This window comes from Halichoerus grypus, chromosome 12, assembly GCF_964656455.1.
Source record: "Halichoerus grypus chromosome 12, mHalGry1.hap1.1, whole genome shotgun sequence".
Taxonomy (NCBI): Eukaryota; Metazoa; Chordata; class Mammalia; order Carnivora; family Phocidae; genus Halichoerus; species Halichoerus grypus.
In genome coordinates, this window is record NC_135723.1 from 22,571,885 (window position 1) to 22,593,689 (window position 21,805).

At 41.7% G+C, this 21,805-nt stretch overlaps 1 protein-coding gene across 1 annotated transcript in view; it reads left to right on the forward strand.

Annotated features, from left to right (window-relative positions):
• The window catches only part of CCDC146 (coiled-coil domain containing 146), a 129,845-nt gene extending 108,841 nt beyond the window's left edge, over positions 1 to 21,004 (forward strand). The window contains exons 14-19 of the mRNA XM_078060057.1: positions 1,245 to 1,469; positions 3,059 to 3,287; positions 7,903 to 8,031; positions 8,589 to 8,726; positions 19,250 to 19,498; positions 20,498 to 21,004. Coding sequence (XP_077916183.1) covers positions 1,245 to 1,469; positions 3,059 to 3,287; positions 7,903 to 8,031; positions 8,589 to 8,726; positions 19,250 to 19,498; positions 20,498 to 20,701 — 1,174 coding nt within the window. The 3' untranslated portion in view covers positions 20,702 to 21,004. The remainder of the gene's footprint in view (positions 1 to 1,244; positions 1,470 to 3,058; positions 3,288 to 7,902; positions 8,032 to 8,588; positions 8,727 to 19,249; positions 19,499 to 20,497) is intronic.
• The last annotated feature ends 801 nt before the right edge of the window (positions 21,005 to 21,805 follow it).

Genomic DNA, 21,805 nt, shown 5'->3' on the forward strand with positions numbered 1-21,805 from the left:
AGCAGTAAATGAATTACTATAGTCTCTTGATTTGACAAAGTGGGGCAGCAAAGGCTTGGGGCACAAAAGGAGAGACGTCCTAGTCCAGAGGAGTGGGGAATCTGAGACTCTGGGAAGATTACAGAAACTCCTGAAGAGTATTATATGATGAATAACAATATTACTGCAGTAGTCCCCCTTATCTGTGAGGGATACATCCCAAGGCCCCCAGTGGATGCCTGAAACTGCAGACAGTACTGAACCCTATATATTCTAGGTTTTTCTTCCCTATACACACATACCTATGATAAAGCTTAATTTATAAATTAGGCACAGTAAGAGATTAACAATACTAATAAAAATAGAACAATTATAGCAAGATACAGCTGACCCTGGGCGCCAATCCCTGCGTAACACTTAACTACTAATAACCTACTCTTGAGCAGATACCTTACCAATCCCATAAACAGTTGATTAACAAATATTTTGCATGTTATATATGCTGTATACTGTATTCTTACAATAAGGTAAGCTAGAGAAAAGAAAATGTTGAGAAAATCATAAAAAAGAGAAAATACATTTACAGTACTGTACTGTATTTATTAAAAAAAAATCACGGATAAGTGGACCCACACAGTTCAAAACTGTACTGTTCCAGGGTCAGCCGTACTGTAATAAAAGTTATGTAAATGTGGGCTCTCTTCCGGACCCGCATATAACTTACTGTACTGTACTCACCCTTCTTCTCGCGATGACGTGAGGCGACAAAGCGCCGCGGCAGCAAGCTGAAGTGAGGTGAAAGGCGCAGGCGCGTTTGTGACGGAGCGTTAGGCTGCTGTTGACCTTCCAAAGAGTCGGAAGGAGGAGCATTTGCTTCCGGTGGACGGATTTCCGGGTGGCGCGTGAGGCTGCAGAAAGCGAAACTGTGGAAAAGGGGGGGACTACTGTACTACTATTGTCATTTCAAGGGACATACTAAAGTGAGAGCTACTTGGATAGTTTCAGAAGTCTTCGTTATTTTTATTTATTTTTTTTAAAGATTTTATTTATTTATTCATAAGAAACAGAGAGAGAGGCAGAGGGAGAAGCAGGCTCCCCTGTGAGCAGGGAGCCTGATGCGGGACTTGATTCCAGGACTCTGGGATCATGACCTGAGCCGAAGGCAGACGCTAAACCATCTGAGCCACCCAGGCGCCCCAGAAGTCTTTGTTATTTTTAAACTAAAGAAAATGATAATCTTTCCCATTTTCCCCTTATTTTTAAAGAAAGTTACAAAATTCCATGCTGAAACATGCCAACAATGTTACTATCCGAGAAAGCATGCAAAATGATGTGTGCAAAATTGTAGCAAAACTTCAGGAAATGAAGGAGAAGAAGGAAACCCGGTTAAGTAACATTGACAGACTTGCCAATATGATCACAACGATTGAAGAGGAGATGGTGCAGCTTCGCAAGAGATACGAGAAAGCTGTTCAGCGTCGAAATGAAAGGTGAAAAACCAAGAACCTAATGTGAGAAACGAAACACCTGGAGATCCGATTTAGAAATGTTGCCCCTTCTTCTCTAGAGACTTGACACTGGGGTGAGGGGCATTTGACATTCAGGTTTCATTATCCTTTTGCAGGGGCGTGGGGGGTGGGGGGGATGAGCTGTGTGTTTTGCCTGAAGTAAGAAACTGTTCTTTTAAGAGAGGCAAGAGTAGGGTTTAAGTCCGTTGCTTAAATATCAAAGTTCTTTCCCAGGCTACCAGTCGGGTTGCCTCTGATACCATCAAGTTATTTCAGTATAATTGACATAAATAAGTCTTTGGATCTTGTATCCACTTTTGTGACAGATTGGTCTTAGTATGATATTTATTAAGCCTCTCCCAGCTCATTTTCTCAGCAAGTAGGACCTCTCAGAAGAGCATTATTTCTTCCAGGCTACAATTATGTCATCAATCAATTACTACTGCAGCAGTTTTCCCAAGCTGCTCGTGCTAGAGAAATCTGGTATGTGAAATTGTAGGGTCCTGTAGGAATTAAGTCTGGTATCATATCTTTTTCTTCATTGTGGCTTTGGTTGTGGGCTGCTTCATCTAAAGCTGTGTGCTAAGCTTTGGACCCCGAAGTTACAAAAAGGTGGTAAAGCATTGCTCCTAGCTTGTTGTCAAGAGAAATGAGAGGATCACGAGAAGAGCCAATAAACAGCAAATGAGATGAAATGTGGAGTTAAGGTTAAGCAAATGAAACTATGTGCGCACATGTTTTAAGGGAGGAGAGAGAAAAAGAGATAAAAAGCAATTAAAGATGAACTCTGGGATAATTGATATGCAGAGTGTGGGAAGACTGCAGGGTGTGAAGACCACTAATTTTTCAAACTACTGGCAGGTGTTTTCTCTGGGAAAAAAGAAAAAAAAAGTCCTCTTACATGGCTCCCGGCACAAAACAAATTATTTAGGCAGTGTGTTCCCAAGCTCTGGTCAGACCTGTAGGGCTGGAATTGGAAAATTCTTGCTTTGTTTCTTTCCCACATTCTCCTCACATGGAGGGGTCTTTCCCCTGGCATGCTTACAAAGGACAGAATTTTGCCTGTTGATGGGGAAATTTGCATCAAAAATATTCAACTTTAAAAAGAACCTAATGGGCCTGGCAAGTTACATAGAATCACTGCAGAAACATATTCCCTGGCCCCCTGCCTGGGGACTTCTGGCCAGACCTCAGTTGGCAAGTCTGGCCCAAAAAAGGGTCTGCAGAAAATCAGATTATGGGGTCACTTTGCTCATGCCTGGGGAATGACATTTTTTCCCACCCTAGGGAAACCTTTGGGACTTGCAGAGATACTGTGACCAGCCAGCTGCGTGATCAGCTAGCTCAGAGTCGAAATGCTAACCAGCCGTCCCTCTCCTATCCCCAGGAAAACAAAAAGTGTGCAGTTTAACTAGAAAGCCAAGAGTATATATCTATTGTCTTCTGGAATTATGTAATGTTGATATGTATTTTGTGCCCAGATCCAGAGGGAATCCCTGTGACTAGTAAAAAAAAAAAAAAAAAAGTGGTCTCAACACCCTCTTAGCCTCTGCCTCTCCTTTTGGCCATAGTGGCGTTCAGCTGATAGAACGGGAAGAGGAAGTGTGCATCTTCTATGAAAAAATAAATATCCAAGAAAAGATGAAGCTAAATGGAGAAATTGAAATACATGTCCTGGAAGAAAAGATCCGGTTCCTGAAACTGAAGATTGCTGAGAAACAAAGACAGATTCACGTGACCCAGAAATTACTGCCAACCAAGAGGGCCCTGGACGCCGATTTAGCAGTGCTCCAGATTCAGGTGGGGAAACGTTCATCAGACACTTCCTGGGGCCATTTGCTTTCCCTGCCCCCTCCTTTATTGGTTTGAAGATTGTATTAAGTTCTTACATGTAAATTAAGCCATGCCCCACCTGGTACCTGTACAAACTCATGAGTTATATGTCTTCTTTAAAAATGTCACTGCTCCGGGGCACCTAGGTGGCTTAGTCGGTTGAGCGTCGGACTCTTGATTTCGGCTCAGGTCATGATTTCAAGGTCATGAGCTCGAGCCCCATGTGGGGCTCCATGCTCAGTGGGGAGTCTGCTTGAGATTCTCTCTCTCCCCCTTCCCCTCCCCACCCTTTCTCTCAAATAGATAAATAAATATTTAAAAAAAAATCCACTGCTCCAGGGTGGAATTTATGCTCAGGCATCCAGGCGACAGATTTTTTTTTTTTCCCATGAAGCATTTTCTGCCTTCCTTGGAATTCAGACCCTCCCAAATCTCAACTCTAGCTTCCTTATAGCTCATAATTTAAGGAATCTGGGCTTTCACTGCCGCTGGCATAAGTATGTTTCTGATGCTTGCTTGAAAGATCTCAGGGACCAGCTTGCTCTCTCATTTTTAGAACTCCTGCCCCCTGAAGCTGAGATTGTTGTTTGTTAATTGGCAATCACATATAATTAGACTCCTTATTAACCCCTGTAGTTTCCCCGTCATTTAATAGCCTGGTCTCTGACATGGTCTTTTTAAAAGTGGAATAAAACCAAACAATTTAAACATGAAGTAATAAATAAATACATAGATGTATACATAAAAAATGAATATAAAGCTACTTTCTTCACATGCAATAATCTTTTTTTTTTCCCTTGGTGAAAATAGAAGAAAAAATTAAACTGAAAAGTTTGCGGCTTATACTTTTTTCCATTGACTCAATCAATGTAGCAGGAACAAATTTTAACCTATCATATGTTTTCTAAAATGTCAGGTTTGTTTTCAGATTTTTTCTGATGATAAAATTAAAACATGTTCATTAATGAAGTTTTGAAAAAAACACCAAAAATTAAAAAAAATAAAATTCTATTCCCAAGGTATAATCACTATTAAAATTATCAAAAATCGGGTGCCTGGGTGGCTCAGTCGGTTAAGTGACTGTCTTCGGCTCAGGTCATGATCCCAGGGTCCTGGGATTGAGGCCCGCATTGGGCTCCCTGCTCAGCGGGAACCCTGCTTCTCCCTCTCCCACTTCCCCTGCTTGTGTTCCCTCTCTCTCTGTGTCTCTCTGTCAAATAAATAAATAAATCTTTAAAAAAAAAATTATCAAAAATCTGGAAGCGATCCTTCCAGTTTTTTTCAAGGTGTATAAGTAAATGGTTTTCATTAGGTCATACTGTGGACAGTTTTGGGTCCGGTTTTTTTTTTTTTTCATTTAATCATGTCATGGGGATTCACATGACTTTGCGGAAACGGATGAGGGGTCCACCTTCATATCTTATGCCATTTGAATGTGTGAATGTGGTATCAATGATAGGATCTTTCATTGTACACAAATGTGCCAAGGTTCTGATTCCAGCATTTGTTTTTTTAGCCTTAAGTTCTCCTATTCACTTCTTCCATAAGTGTAGCCCGATGTAGATGGATTGGCTGGAACACCCCCAGGCATCCCTCAGGCCTCCAAGGTAGCCTCCCCAGGATTCCTGTGGCCCTGACTCCTGCTGCTAGTGGTTCATTTGAGGGATCCCTTCATCAATTGGCACACACCCCGCCTGGTTCACTTCTATGCCGTGTCAGTACAGAATTCAGGACTCGCTCCTTTTTCAGCCTACCTACACAAAACCACTCCTGCAAGAGCAAGACCTTTGTCTGTGAATTGATTGAAGGTTTGGGGCAACATCATGCTGGTGTACATTACAGAAATGTGAAGAACTTCAAATTCAATATCAGACATCCATGCCCTGCAAAGATCTGCGGGGCCACCCCATACCATCCCCAGGCGTGTTAGCCCATGCAGCACCCTAGCCTAGCTCCATTTCACTGGCCTGTCTTTACACCTCTCAACCTCTTCTCCTCTCCACAGCCTCACCTCCCCAGATTCTCCCCCCCAGGCACTCCACAGTTGTCTCGATTTTACAGAATAATTTGTCTCCCTCCAGCTCCTTCTTAAAACACAGCCTCAGGGCCATTTTTGCCCATACCAAACTATCAAGATGCCCAGCAGAACAAAAGGACTTTAAATTCAGTAAGATCCACAACAGAAAAATTCTCTCTCTACTGTGTAAGCATTTTCTGTGTGTTAATTGCAAATCAATACTTCTAGTCAATGGATAAAATTCATTGTTCTTAAAATATATGCATTTGGCATTTCATTATATGAAACCAGTTATCTGGTGTGAAATATGAGTTCAGTTGACCCAAGAGGAAAATATTTATTTATTTATTATTATTATTATTATTTGTTTAAGGATTTTATTTATTTATTTGACAGAGAGAGACACAGCGAGAGAGGGAACACAGGCAGGGGGAGTGGGAGAGGGAGAAGCAGGCTTCCCGCTGAGCAGGGAGCCCGATGTGGGGCTCGATCCCAGGACCCTGGGATCATGACCAGAGCCGAAGGCAGACGCGTAACGACTGAGCCCCCCAGGTGCCCCAAAAGGAAAATATTTAAACATTTATGCCTGATATGAGCCTTTTCCATTCTGACTGCCTATGAATTGAGACATATATATGGTCTACGTGTTATCATCAGTTACAGGTTCTGCCAGAGTTAGATCTAAGCTTAAGAACTGTTGAATAGAAAGTTTCCCATTAGTCTTCAAACTGCACTTGTCTACTCAGCACAAATCACATGGGCCCTTCGAAGGACATCATGTAAAGTTTCGGGCCTTCGGCAAGTCATTTTTCTACCCTACCTTGCCCTGTTCGATCCCTGTCACATCCTGTTATTTGTTACAGCTGCAGTGTTTTGTGTTTTTTTTTTCAAAATCTTCCCATTTTTTGTATCATTTCCAGAATTCCCTTAAGGTTTGTATTTTTTCAGTTGTTTGAAACAGTTTTTAATTGTCTAACAGTTGAATCCAAGGATTATCATGAGTCATATTTCCTGGTGCTTATAATCATAGCTCCTTTTTAGGGATCTTGGAAGTCACGTGAACTATTTTAGGACAACACTATTTTGTATAAAAAAGTAAACATGGGAATTAAGGAGGGCACTTGTTGTGATGAGCACTGGGTGTTATACGTAAGTGTGAATCACCAAATTCTACACCTGAAACCAATATTGCACTGTGTGTTAACCAACTGGAATTTAAATAAAAACTTAAAAAAAAGAAAAAGTAAACAGTTTTTCCTCAAAGACCCATGGGGAAATGAGAGCAATCAAGGCACTATTTTGATAAGCAAGCACTGTATTTTTGTTCCTTCCTTAATTTCCTAATTAAGAAACAGAAACATTAAGCATTGTTAATAATAGATGGAATAATTATGTATTTATGCTTGGTTACGTATATACATATACTTTAACTCCATATTAAGGGCAATTAAGGAATGTTGGGGAGAAAAAGAAAAAAAATAAATTATTTATGTCACCATTTTAAATTCTTTTTGTGAGGAGGAGGCAAATACATGAATTAAAACTTAAATTCTACCCCTATCACTCTGGAACGCGTTGTGAAGTACTTGAGATGTGTTCTCTCGGTTAATGAATCAACCCCATTAGATTGGGCCTTATCTTCCCATTTGACAATTGAGGCAACTAAGGTTTAGAGAAGATAAATGATTTGCCTAAGTTTCTACAGGTTTTCAATAGGAAAGTTAAAAATGATGACTCATGGGGGCGCCTGGGAGGCTCAGTCAGTTAAGCGTCTGCCTTCGGCTCAGGTCATGATCCCAGGGTCCTGGGATTGAGCCCCATGTCGGGCTCCCTGCTCAGCGGGAAGCCTGCTTCTCCCTCTGCCGGCCACTCCCCCTGCTTGTGCTCACTCTCTCTCTGTCAAAAAAATAAATAAAATCTTAAAAAAAAAAAAAGAAAAAGAAAACAATGACTCTTGGTTTTCACTGTGTTCCAAAAACGAAACCAAGAGTGACTGCCACTCCTACTTGGGAGTTGCCATATTTCTTCACCTTCAAATATGAAACATTAGGCGCAAATTAGCACAAAAGATATAAACAGTCCAGGCTGTTCCTCACAGACCTGTACACTGTATTGGCCTAATAATTAAGAACTTTATTCTCTGGGAAGCCATTAAACCTATTGCCAACAAAGGGTTTTAAGCTGGAGTCTACTATGTTGTCTACTTTGGCCTCTGTAACAACCTAAAATAAAGAGGTCGGGTCTGTATAGTTTGGGCTCTGCAGCCACCCAGCATCCCCTAGGTATAACACAAAGGACTGGTTGTAAGGTCAGCTCTTTCTTTGATGACAGAACTCACTGCCTTGCTTCAGAGATCAGTTACAAGCATTATCCTCATGGTACCATGGATGAACCGACTTATTTTTCAACCCAGGTCCCGGCTGATGGGATGTTAAGAGTTCTCTTTCACCTTTCCCTGGATGGATCCTACCAAAAGACTTTAAAGCCCCTGGACTATGTGGTTTTCAAAATTTACTGAGCAATGGAGTTAGTTTTGAAGTTAATGTTTCCTTCTTTGTTTAATAGTTTTCACAGTGTATAGACAGAATAAAAGACCTGGAGAAACGATTTATAAATCCCGAGGATGAGAACAGAATCCGCTTCATTCCAGGGAAAGATATGACCCAAGAACAAATGATCAAAAAATTAGATGTGGTAAGCATTCTTTCTTATAATAGTGTCAGCCCCTTGTTGATCAGTGTCACAGATATCTGTGGTACTGTTTCATCTTATGCAGACGGATTTATCCCTCATCCCTCACTATTCTAGCTACTAATACAGTCCTTTCATCATAATCCAGTAACAAAACCTAAGCTTGTTTCTAATGCTTGCCAGAAAGAAGTAAAACCTTGAGTGGTTTCAAAATGCCCACTTTTGTCTCATAGCCCAAAGGGACAATTTTGGCATTTTCAGTGGATTAATTTGTCTTCCTGATGGGCGTGTATCAGAGGAATGGCAACATAGAAACTGGGTGGAGCTGAGAGGGCCACCCTCTGCCATGGAGAGGAAGAATTCCCAGAGCTGTCTGGAGGGGGTTGGGGCAAGGGAAGTCTTGACTTAGCCCAGTGCTGAAGGCTTTCCTAGAGCTATCTTGGCAACTGTGTGAAAGCAATCTGTGTTCATTAAGGGGGAAAAAAATAGTGCTCTAATTAAGAAAGATTTTGACTTGCATGACTTTTTTTCTTTTTTATTGAAATTGTTTTCAACTGTAGCTGGAACTACAGCTGGCCAAGAAGGAGGAGAAGTTACTGGAAAAGGACTTCATCTATGAACAGGTGTCTCGGCTCACGGACAGGCTCTGCAGCAAAGCTCAGGCCTACAAGCAGGACACACTGCTCTTAGCCAAGAAGGTCTGCCCGAGACCCTGCCTTGTCCCTTCTGCCTGCACTCCTTTCATTTTCCACAGACTGCTTTATTTATCGAGGGCAGCACTGGAGAGGTTAGGCTTTATGGCTAGAGACATATGAAGTTGTAAAATTAAAGAGGTAAAGGTGAATCTTAGAAAATTGTCCAAAGTAGGGTTCAATCTTGTTCCCTGAATGAATATTCACTGGATACTGGGCAAACTTAAGCTTTTCAATGACAGTTTACAAGTTTCACTTAACAGGGCACCGACTCAAAATATGACAATTACTACCCTTATAGTTCCTGTGCCAAGTTAAATCCTTTCTAATTCCTTGTGATTAGAGGGCCTCACTTACCCAGCGGTCTGCATGAAAGCGGCCCCAATCCAGAACTCAGCCGGAACCCAGAAACGGACAAGGACCATTACAAGAGAACAGCAATCACACGACACCCATCCCTAGTAGTCCTTTGGATGGAGTCACGGCCAGGCCCCACTAGCAAGACAACACTAGTAGCATGGAGCTTCCTAATTTCATACATTTAAAATATGAGGACTGCTGATTCACAGTTACCCAGTCAGGCTGGGACTGCTCGAGCGGCCCTGGAAGGGGCAGCCAGCAGGAGGGTGGTTGATGATTTGGGTGAGGCAGGGCCTTGCACCACAGGGCAGTCAGAGGACCCTGCCCCCCTGCCCTTACGAGGCCCCCTGCCCCTGGGAGCCTCCCCCTGTGACAGCACAGGGATTTTAGGCAGCAATAGTTACTGAACCTACTATGTGCTCCCCTCATGAGCGCACATGAGGGTGTGAGGGTAGAAACAAAGAGGAAGGGAAACATGGTCCACACCTAGTGTCGGGAGACAGGTAAAAAAATAAATCATGGTAACACCCACACCCATGATGGTGGGCTCCTGGGGGCAGTGACTGTTCCTCATTCTTTTTTTTTTTTTTTAAAGATTTTATTTATTTATTTGAGCGAGTGTGTGTGCACACGTGAGCGGGGAGGGGTGGGGGAGGTGGTGGAGGGGCAGAGGGAGAGGGAGAGAATCTCAAGCAGACTCCCCGCTGAGTACAGAGTCCCACGCAGGGCTCAGTCTCATGACTCTGAGATCATAACCTGAGCCAAAACCAGAAGTCTGACTCTTAACCGACTGAGCCACCCAGGTGCCCCTGTTCCTCATTCTCCTTAATTTCCCCAATGCCTAGCGTGCACTAAACTCAAGAATTTATCGAATGAGGGGGGCGGAGCAAGATGGCAGAGGAGTAGGAGACCTGGATTTCGTCTCCTCTCAGGAATTCAGCTGGATAGGGATCAAACCATTCTGAACACCTACAAACTCAACAGGAGATCGAAGAAAAGAAGAGCAACAACTCTCTGAACAGAAAAGCGACCACTTTCTGGAAGGTAGGACGTGCGGAGAAGTGAATCCGAGGCGATATTCGGGAGGATAGACGGCGGGGGAGGGGCCTCCGTCGGCCGCTTCTGGCAAGTGATAGAGTCGCGGAGCACAAAGTCGGAACTTTTAGAAGTCTGCTCCGCTGAGGGACGTCACTCTGGTGGCGAAGTGGGGGGTGGAACCCTCGCGGGACAGTGTGGTCTCAGGACCCTCGGGGTCACAGAAAGACCGGGGGTGCCTGAGTGCGGCAGAGCTCCCAGGTATCGGAGCAGGGAAGCCGGCTGCAGAGACGGAGCCCAGGCGCGGGCTCTCAGCTCGGGGTTGCTATAAACCGTGATCCGCGGCACAGTCGGGCCACTGCTCCTCCAGCAGGGACCCAACAAGCGGCAGATCCGGGGAGACTCACCTTCCTCCCCCAGGAGGAGAGGTGCAGGAGCGCACCGCGGGGATCTGCTGGGTTTGGAGACTCCACCCGGGGTCGGGTGCCAGATAGAAAGGCGCGGTCACAGGCCGGGTGAGCACGGAGTGTGGCCGGAGGCCGGGGAGAAGGGAGTGACTGACTGCTTTTCTCTGGGGGCTCGCTGAGGAGCGGGACCCCGAGTTCTCGGCTCCGCCGGGGCGGAGACTGGGAGGCCGCCATTTTCACTCTCCGCCTCCAAAGCTGTACGGAAAGCTTGCAGGGAACAAAAGCTCCGGAGAGCAACCCGGGCAGATTACTTAGCCCGGACCGGCAAGGGCGGGGCAATTTTGCCTCCGGCAGAGACATTTGGGAACCACGGCAACAGGCCCCTCCCCCAGAAGATCAGCGAGAACAGCCAGCCAAGACCAAGTTTACCGATCAATGAGAACGGCAGAACTCCAGCGCTAGGGGAATACTGCACATAGAATTCATGGCTTTTTTACCATGATTCTTTAGTCCTTCAGAGTTAATTTTTTTTTTTTAACTGTCTTTTTTTCTTTTTTCCTTTTTTCCTTTTTTTTGAATTTTTCTTTTTCCCTTTTTCAACCAACATCTTATCAATCCCTTTTTTAAAAAAAAAACATTTTTATTTTTCATTTTTAAAGTCATATTCTATCCCTTCATAGTAGTTACCCGTATTTTTGGCATATATATATAAGTTGTTCTCTCTTTAAAATCTTGAGATAGTTTCTTCTAACAGATCAAAATATACTCTAAATCTCTAGTGTATGGTTTTTTTCTACTCCCCTGCCTGATCACATTCTCTCCCTTTTTTCTTCTTTTTTTTTTTAATCCTCTTCTTTCTTTTTTCAAACAACTTATCAAATCCTTTTTTAAAAAATTTTTTATAATTTCCATCTTTACAGTCATATTCCATCCCTTCATCATATCAACCCTTATTTTTGTACATATATAAGTTTTTCTTTCTTTAAAATTTTGGGAGGGACTTTCTTTTAACAGACCAAAATACACCCAAAATCTAGTGTGTGGCACTGATCTATAATCCAGCCTGATCATATTTGATCACATTCTGTTTTTGTTTTGTTTTGTTTTGTTCTGCTTTTGTTTGTTTTTATCTTTATCTTTTTCTTTTTTCTTTTTTTCTTTCCTTTTCTTTTTTCTCTCTTTCCCTTTCTTTTCCCACTGCTTCAGGTCTTTTCTGATTTGTTTAGAGTATATTTTCTGGGGACGTTGTTACCCTGCTAGCATTTTGTTCTCTCATTAATCTATTCTCCTCTGCACAAAATGACAAGACGGAAAAAATCACCTCAACAAAAAGAACAAGAGGTAGTACTGACTGCCAGGGACCTACTCAATACGGACATTAGTACGATGTCAGATCTAGAGTTCAGAATCATCACTTTAAAGATACTAGCTGGGCTTGAAAAAAACATGGAAGTTATTAGAGAAACCCTTTCTGGAGAAGTAAAAGAACTAAAATCTAACCAAGTAGAAATCAAAAAGGCTATCAATGAGGTGCAATCAAATATGGGGGCGCTAACTGCTAGGATAAATGAGGCAGAAGAAAGAATCAGTGAGATAGAAGACCAAATGATGGAAAATAAAGAAGCTGAGAAAAAGAGAGATAAACAACTACTGGATCACGAGGGCAGAATTCGAGAGATAAACGATACCATAAGACGAAACAACATTAGAATAATTGGGATCCCAGAAGAAGAAGAAAGAGAGAGAGGTGCAGAAGGTATAATGGAGCAAATTATAGCAGAGAACTTCCCTAGTTTGGGGAAGGAAACAGGCATCAAAATCCAGGAAGCACAGAGAACCCCTCTCAAAATCAATAAAAATAGGTCAACACCCCGACATCTAATAGTAAAACTTACGAGTCTCAGAGACAAAGAGAAAATCCTGAAAGCAGCTCGGGAGAAGAGATATGTAACCTACAATGGTAGAAACATTAGATTGGCAACAGACTTATCCACAGAGACCTGGCAGGCCAGAAAGGACTGGCAGGACATATTCAGAGCACTAAATGAGAAAAATATGCAGCCAAGAATACTATATCCAGCTAGGCTGTCATTGAAAATTGAAGGAGAGATAAAAAGCTTCCAGGACAAACAAAAACTAAAGGAATTTGCAAACACGAAACCAGCCCTACAACAAATATTGAAAGGGGTCCTCTAAGCAAAGAGAGAGCCTAAAAGCAACATAGACCAGAAAGGAACACAAACAATATACAGTAACAGTCACTTTACAGGCAATACAATGGCACTGAATTCCTATCTTTCAATAGTTACCCTGAATGTAAATGGGCTAAATGCCCCAATCAAAAGACACAGGCTATCAGATTGGATTAAAAAACAAGACCCATCGATATGCTGTCTGCAAGAGACTCATTTTAGACCCAAAGACACCCCCAGATTGAAAGTGAGGGGGTGGAAAACCATTTACCATGCTAATGGACACCAAAAGAAAGCTGGGGTGGCAATCCTTATATCAGACAAATTAGATTTTAAACCAAAGACTGTAATAAGAGATGAGGAAGGACACTATATCCTACTTAAAGGGTCTATCCAACAAGAAGATCTAACAATTGTAAATATCTATGCCCCTAACATGGGAGCAGCCAATTATATAAGGCAATTAATAACAAAAGCAAAGAAACACATCGACAACAATACAATAATAGTGGGGGACTTTAACACCCCCCTCACTGAAATGGACAGATCGTCTAAGCAAAAGATCAACAAGGAAATAAAGACTTTAAATGACACACTGGACCAAATGGACTTCACAGACATATTCAGAACATTCCATCCCAAAGCAACGGAATACACATTCTTCTCTAGTGCCCATGGAACATTCTCCAGAATAGATCACATCCTAGGTCATAAATCAGGTCTCAACTGGTACCAGAAGATTGGGATCATTCCCTGCCTATTTTCAGACCACAATGCTTTGAAACTAGAACTCAATCACAAGAGGAAAGTCAGAAAGAACTCAAATACATGGAGGCTAAAGAGCATCCTACTGAAGAATGAATGGGTCAACCAGGAAATTAAAGAAGAATTAAAAAAATTCATGGAAACCAATGAAAATGAAAACACAACTATTCAAAATCTTTGGGATATAGCAAAGGCAGTCCTAAGAGGAAAGTATATAGCAATACAAGCCTTTCTCAAGAAACAAGAAAGGTCTCAAGTACACAACCTAACCCTACACCTAAAGGAGCTGGAGAAAGAACAGCAAATAAAGCCTAAACCCAGCAGGAGAAGAGAAATAATAAAGATCAGAGCACAAATCAATGAAATAGAAACCAAAAGAACAGTAGAACAGATCAACGAAACTAGGAGCTGGTTCTTTGAAAGAATTAACAAGATTGATAAGCCCCTGGCCAGACTTATCAAAAAGAAAAGAGAAATGACCCAAATCAACAAAATCATGAATGAAAGAGGAGAAATCACAACCAACACCAAAGAAATACAAACAATTATAAGAACATATTATAAGCAACTCTATGCCAGCAAATTAGATAACCTGGAAGTAATGGATGCATTCCTAGAGATGTATCAACTACCAAAACTGAACCAGGAAGAAATAGAACACCTGAACAGACCTATAACCACTAAAGAAATAGAAGCAGTCATCAAAAATCTCCCAAAACACAAAAGCCCAGGGCCAGATGGCTTCCCAGGGGAATTCTACCAAACATTTCAAGAAGAATTAATACCTATCCTTCTGAAACTGTTCCAAAAAATAGAAATGGAAGGAAAACTTCCAAACTCATTTTATGAGGCCAGCATTACCTTGATCCCAAAACCAGACAAAGACCCCATCAAAAAGGAGAATTACAGACCAATATCCCTGATGAACATGGATGCAAAAATTCTCACCAAAATACTAGCCAATAGGATCCAACAGTACATTAAAAGGATTATTCACCACGACCAAGTCGGATTTATCCCTGGGCTGCAAGGTTGGTTCAACATCCGCAAATCAATCAACGTGATACAATACATTAACAAAAGAAAGAACAAGAATCATATGATCCTCTCAATAGATGCAGAAAAAGCATTTGACAAAGTACAGCATCCTTTCTTGATCAAAACTCTTCAGAGTATAGGGATAGAGGGTACATACCTCAATATCATAAAAGCCATCTATGAAAAACCTACAGCGAATATCATTCTCAATGGGGAAAAACTGAGAGCTTTCCCCCTAAGGTCAGGAACGCGGCAGGGATGTCCACTATCACCACTGCTATTCAACATAGTATTGGAAGTCCTAGCCACAGCAATCAGACAACAAAAAGAAATCAAAGGCATCCAAATCGGCAAAGAAGAAGTCAAACTCTCACTCTTTGCAGATGATATGATACTTTATGTGGAAAATCCCAAAGACTCCACCCCAAAACTGCTAGAACTCATACAGGAATTCAGTAAAGTGGCAAGATATAAAATCAATGCACAGAAGTCAGTGGCATTCCTATACACCAACAACAAGTCAGAAGAAAGAGAAATTAAGGAGTCGATCCCATTTACAATTGCACCCAAAACCATAAGATACCTAGGAATAAATCTAACCAAAGAGGCAAAGGATCTGTACTCAGAAAACTATAAAATACTCATGAAAGAAATTGAGGAAGACACAAAGAAATGGAAAAACGTTCCATGCTCATGGATTGGAAGAACAAATATTGTGAAGATGTCAATCCTACCTAGAGCAATCTACACATTCAATGCAATCCCCATCAAAATACCATCCACTTTCTTCAAAGAAATGGAACAAATAATCCTAAAATTTGTATGGAACCAGAAAAGACCCCGCATAGCCAGAGGAATGTTGAAAAAGAAAAGCAAAGCTGGCGGCATCACAATTCCAGACTTCCAGCTCTACTACAAAGCTGTCATCATCAAGACAGTATGGTACTGGCACAAAAACAGACACATAGATCAATGGAACAGAATAGAGAGCCCAGAAATGGACCCTCAACTCTATGGTCAACTAATCTTTGACAAAGCAGGAAAGAATGTCCAATGGAAAAAAGACAGTCTCTTCAACAAATGGTGTTGGGAAAATTGGACAGCCACATGCAGAAGAATGAAACTGGACCATTTCCTTACACCACACACAAAAATAGACTCCAAATGGTTGAAAGACCTCAATGTGAGACAGGAGTCCATCAAAATCCTAAAGGAGAACACAGGCAGCAACCTCTTCGACCTCAGCCGCAGCAACTTCTTCCTAGAAACATCGCCAAAGGCAAGGGAAGCAAGGGCAAAAATGAACTATTGGGACTTCATCAAGATAAAAAGCTTTTGCAAAGCAAAGGAAACAGTCAACAAAACCAAAAGACAACTGACAGAATGGGAGAAGATATTTGCAAATGACATATCAGATAAAGGGCTAGTATCCAAAATCTATAAAGAACTCATCAAACTCAACACCAAAAGAACAAAGAATCCAATCAAGAAATGGGCAGAAGACATGAACAGACATTTTTCCAAAGAAGACATCCAAATGGCCAACAGACACATGAAAAAGTGTTCAATATCGCTCGGCATCAGGGAAATCCAAATCAAAACCTCAATGAGATATCACCTCACACCAGTCAGAATGGCTAAAATTAACAAGTCAGGAAATGACAGATGTTGGCGAGGATGTGGAGAAAGGGGAACCCTCCTACACTGTTGGTGGGAATGCAAGCTGGTGCAGCCACTCTGGAAAACAGTATGGAGGTTCCTAAAAAAGTTGAAAATAGAGCTACGGTATGACCCAGCAATTGCACTACTGGGTATTTACCCCAAAGATACAAAAGTAGGGACCCGAAAGGCTACGTGCACCCCGATGTTTATAGCAGCAATGTCCACAATAGCCAAACTGTGGAAAGAGCCAAGATGTCCATCAACAGATGAATGGATAAAGAAGATGTGGTATATATATACAATGGAATATTATGCAGCCATCAAAAGGAATAAGATCTTGCCATTTGCAACGACGTGGATGGAACTGGAGGGTATTATGCTGAGCGAAATAAGTCAAACAGAGAAAGACATGTATCATATGACCTCACTGATATGAGGAATTCTTAATCTCAGGAAACAAACTGAGGGTTGCTGGAGTGGGGGGTGGGGTGGGAGGGATGGGGTGACTGGGTGATGGACACTGGGGAGGGTATGTGTTCTGGTAAGCGCTGTGAATTGTGCAAGACTGTTGAATCTCAGATCTGTACCTCTGAAACAAATAATGCAATATATGTTAAGAAAGAAAAAAAGAAGAAGAAGAATGTAGCAGGAGGGGAAGAATGAAGGGGGGGAAATCGGAGGGGGAGAAGAACCATGAGAGACAATGGACTCTGAAAAACAAACTGAGGGTTCTAGAGGGGAGGGGGTTGGGAGGATGGGTTGGCCTGGTGATGGGTATTGAGGAGGGCACGTTCTGCATGGAGCACTGGGTGTTATGCACATACAATGAATCATGGAACACTATATCTAAAACTAATGATGTAATGTATGGGGATTAACATAACAATAAAAAAAATTAAAAAAAAAAAAAAAGAATTTATCGAATGAGTGAACAGTCATTCCCATTCCAGAAACAGTTCTGGCGCACTAAGGAAACAGAATCATTGTAAATCTCAAGCCCCCTTTGCTGTTTTTATTAGGCTTTTACAGGACTGCTCTGAGGACTTCCGCAGGCCGACTGATCCCTCAGTCCCGGGGCTCGTGTGCAATTCACAACTTTACTTCAGAAAATAAGAAATGTTAAGACTTCTTTAGTCTCATGAACTTTGCCTGAATTAGCATGCCCAATGTTTCTCTAAATGTTGCCTCCCTTCCTTTTGCAAATGAATTTCCCTTTCTTTAGGGGAAGTCCGTTTTCACTGAGGGCTGGCTTGTCAAAGCTGTTGGCAGAGTCTGTCCTGAAGTCAATTATAATGCTATAGAAATGCAAATGGTGGTGATTGCCACCTGGGAGGGTTCCATCAGAGGAGTCAGCCTGGTGATTTATCTCTCCCCCCCCACCTTTCCCCACCTTTGGTGCTCTCTCCCTGGCTTTTTTTTTTTTTTCCATTTAAAATTATGATCTCTTCATAGTAGGCAGAACTAGAAGGTAGAATGTTTCAGATCCCAGGTCTGTGATTTACCAATATTAGTGAGTGACCTTGAGGATACATAAATGACCTTAAAACTAAGTTTCCTAATCTGTGAAATGGGTGTGATATCAGCTTAAGTTGTAAGCATTCGGTAGTTAAGAAGTGGCCAGTCCCTTGTGGGAGCTCAACAAGAATGCGTATCTCAAGTCTCTCACCTTTCCTAGATAGCTTATGGCTCCTCTTGCAAATTTCCCAAATGAACAGAAAATGGGAAGTCCCAGGGCACCTGGTTAAGTGTCTTAACTCTTGATTTTGGCTCAGGTCATGATCTCAGGGTTGTGAGATTAAGCCCCATTCCCCATATTGGGCTCCACGCTAGGCATTGAGCCTGCCTAAAATTCTCTCTCTCCCTCCTCCCCTCCCCTCTTCCTCTAAAAAAAAAAAAGTGGTGGCAGGGAGGGGACATCCCAGTCAAAGACTTAGAGCAGCCCAGAAGCCCAGAATAACACCATCCTTCTTTGGAGGAGAAAAGGAGGATGGCTAGTTACACACACATACACACAACTGATGAATTAATGAAATTTAAGATAATGACTCATCATTGAAGCTTTAGCTTCCTAAAAATTACTGCAGTGTACAACAGTTTTTAAAATGTATATTCCCTATTCCTTTAAAGAGACAACGTATATATAATAATCAGTCATTATATTTTCAGAGAAAGGTAAATCACTGGCAGCAACATTTCTCTATGCAAATGTAGACAGATAGACCAGTGTATGCTCTATTAGAAGAAGAAAGTGTCAAGATCAGGTGTAGTTTTTGGAAGCTCTTATTCATGTCTCAGTGTACCCTGGTTCAAAGGACTCGAGGATTAGAATAGAATAGAATAGAATTTATTAATTCCTTCATTCAACAAACATTGTTGTAATTGTGCTTGGTGCCTATGTTCCACTTAGTCCTATCTTTTAATTCTTTGATGATAACTAGCTGATGTGAAATGGTAAACATACACATAGAACAATGGACATTTCATTTCAAATTATTGGCCAGATTTTCCCCAGGTTCAGCTCATGCTTGCTTATGATCTAATAATGATGCATCCCAGGAATTATGATCAATAATGCAACCATAATGAGGTACGATATTTTCCATTAAAAAATCATTTCAGATACAGGACCTCTGCTGATTATCTTATATAAGTAATGAGTAATTTTTAAATAAAGTTTTTGTTCTACCAGATTTTTCTCCACTGGATGAGTGACAAATTAAAAACATGGCAAAATTAGGCCAAAACTTAGATCTCAAGAATACCCTGTCCCCTTCTCCTTATCACCTCCTAAAAATAAAGGGACTATTTCCCTCAATGCTATCCACTTGGAACCCCGGTAACTAGATGAACAGATCTGTTTCTTCTCCATCCTACCCTTATTTACACAGCCAGGATATTGGGTTCAATCTCTGAGATCTCCTCTAATTCTTATTTTCTCTGAATTCCCCCTTAAACTCTCCTTCCTTGAGGCAAGAATGCCCCACACCGTCCTAGACAGCCCTTCAGCCCACCGTTTTCTTAACTCTTCATGGAACATACGTAGTCTAAGCGTTGGGTTCTTTCATTCTAGATGAATGGCTACCGGAAAAAGATCAAAGATGCTACGGAACAAACAATGGCTCTTGTTGCTGAGCTGTCCATGAAACAAGCTCTGGCCATTGAACTCCAGAAGGAAGTCAGGGAGAAAGAAGACTTCATCTTCTCTTGCAGTTCCAGGATAGAAAAGGGCCTGCCACTCAATAAAGACATTGAGAGGGAATGGTTGAAGGTACTTCGAGATGAAGAAATGTATGCCTTGGCCATCGCTGAAAAGTCTCGGGTAAGCTTTATCTTCCACGTCACATTTGTAAAGTGTGCCAGGAAGGGCCATTTTCAGAGATTTCCGTCCTCCCAAAATATATGAAAAATTTCCCACTCTACCACACACTTAGTTCTGACAATCATTAGAGAGGAGTTTTGCTTAAGACAGGACGTAGACAAGTCAAAATCATAGTCCAAAGTGCCATAATATTCTCCAGAAAACACTCATCGAGCACCAAGGCCCACCCCACAGTCTTATGTCGTGGCCTGTGTGGCTGAACGCCACAGACTCCCATTGGCAGGATGGTGGCTGGGCTGGCACTGGTTTTATCAAAGGTCTGTAGTCTCTGTCCTTGCACGCCTGCTGAGAGCACACCTTATTCTCCCACGTGTGGCTACCAGGGCCCCCACAGCACACTGTGAGGCCTCCGGCAGCTGCCGGTGGTCACAGCCCTCTGCAGACTCTGCCCTTGGTCTGCGTCATAGGCCTTAAGGTCACAGCCTTCCTCTCCTGCCACTGGCCTCAGTCTAGGTCTGTCACTGACTGCGCCCGCATGTGACCTTGAGGTTCAAAGCAAGTTGCTGACCACTTCTCTCCTCTGGTTCTACTTTACTCCTTAGTTCCTCCTTTGTAACATTTGCTCACCAATGACTTACTCCAGCCTTTTTCAAAAACGTGGAAATACTGAGTGCTTGATGAAAGATATTGAAGCTGGAATACAGTGAATTTAGGACCCACTAACCAGTTTATGGTAAACCCTAAATCCCAGGAACAGAATAATGCTTGAGTAACATAGGTCATTCCAATGAGACACAGTGTGTGTGTGTGTGTGTGTGTGTGTGTGTGTGTGTGTGTGTGTGTAGTGACGCCACCCTCATAACCCCCTGTCCCTTTGGGAACATATCAGCCAGCACGGCCTAAGGCTGCTCAGACCCAGCTGTGTCTGCTGGGCCCTAAGGATGAAGTGACTTCACTATCGTTTTCAGAGAACTAAAAAGGAAAAATCATTCTTTGCAGGAGTTCTTGGTAGCAGATAACCACCAGCTGCCCAGTGGTGTTTACACAACCGCAGAGCCACGTCCCAATGCCTACATCCCAGAGGCCGAGGCCACTCTTCCTTTGCCCAAACCATATGGCGCGTTGGCTCCTTTCAAGCCCAGTGAACCGGGGGCCAATATGAGGCACATAAGGAAACCTGTTACAAAGCCAATTGAAATCTGAGCATGTGAACCAATCTGGGCTTCTGAAGGAGACACTTTAACCAGGCTGCCTCATATGCCCAGCTGGAAAGTTCCAGTGTAATAGCTCTAAGTTACAGACAAATGCAGTATCCACAATCTACCAACAACGGAGAACAACATGGCTTCCTTTTACACTCATCAGCTACTATACTTTACATGATGTTAAGTAGGACATAGAATTTTCCTACAATTATGTCAAAGCATATTTCTGTATTGTTCATTTTTTTTCTTTTTCACTCTATATATTGACTACCTTTCAGAAATACATAGTAGTCCAGGTGCTATAAAAATAAATCAATTTTCAATGCAGTACAGAAATTGGCAGTGTGGTCTTTGTTTATTGAAGAAGAAAAAAGCAAATACTGTTCAATATATTGACTTGAAAGAGAAAGATAGAATGATTGTTTGAAAAGGAAAATATCCCAAGTATCACAGAGGTTATAATTCACTTTGTTAAATAGTTGCATTTGAAGTTCATGTTGGTAAATGTAAATCAAGTAAAAAGCAGTAAGGAAGCTTGTCCTTTTAAAAGTAATATTATGGTCATTCTTTTTACAAGTAAAGAATCCTTTTGCTTCAAAAATAATTATGCCCTAATTTATCTTTCCTATAAATCTAGATTTTTTACAACGTTACATACAAATAAACCTGTGATTAAGTTCTGACTCCAGATTTTTAAAAATTCCAATGAAAACATTTATAGCTTTGCATGTGGCAGAGTTGAACATGAGGCCAGTTCCACTTACTTCATTACTCTGATTTTATTGCATTTCACCCAAGCATATTTTCCTAATTCTGTTTTTATATTTTCTCACGTACGAAAATACCCAAGTGGATTTTAAAACTGACTTTACTTCATTAATATGTTCAAACCATATTTCATATTGGTGTTGGGTATGGATTTTGTGTCATAATTCTGGAAGTGAGAAATACCACATCCCTTCTTCTTCTTTTTTTTTTTTTTTGCTAAATGAAACAAAATCTGTTCCAAGCCCCTATCCTGCCAGAGTGGAGGGAAATTTAATCTCATTCTCAGCCTACAAGTTAGTCCTGAATCTAACTTGGTTGTTTTATAAAGTTATTA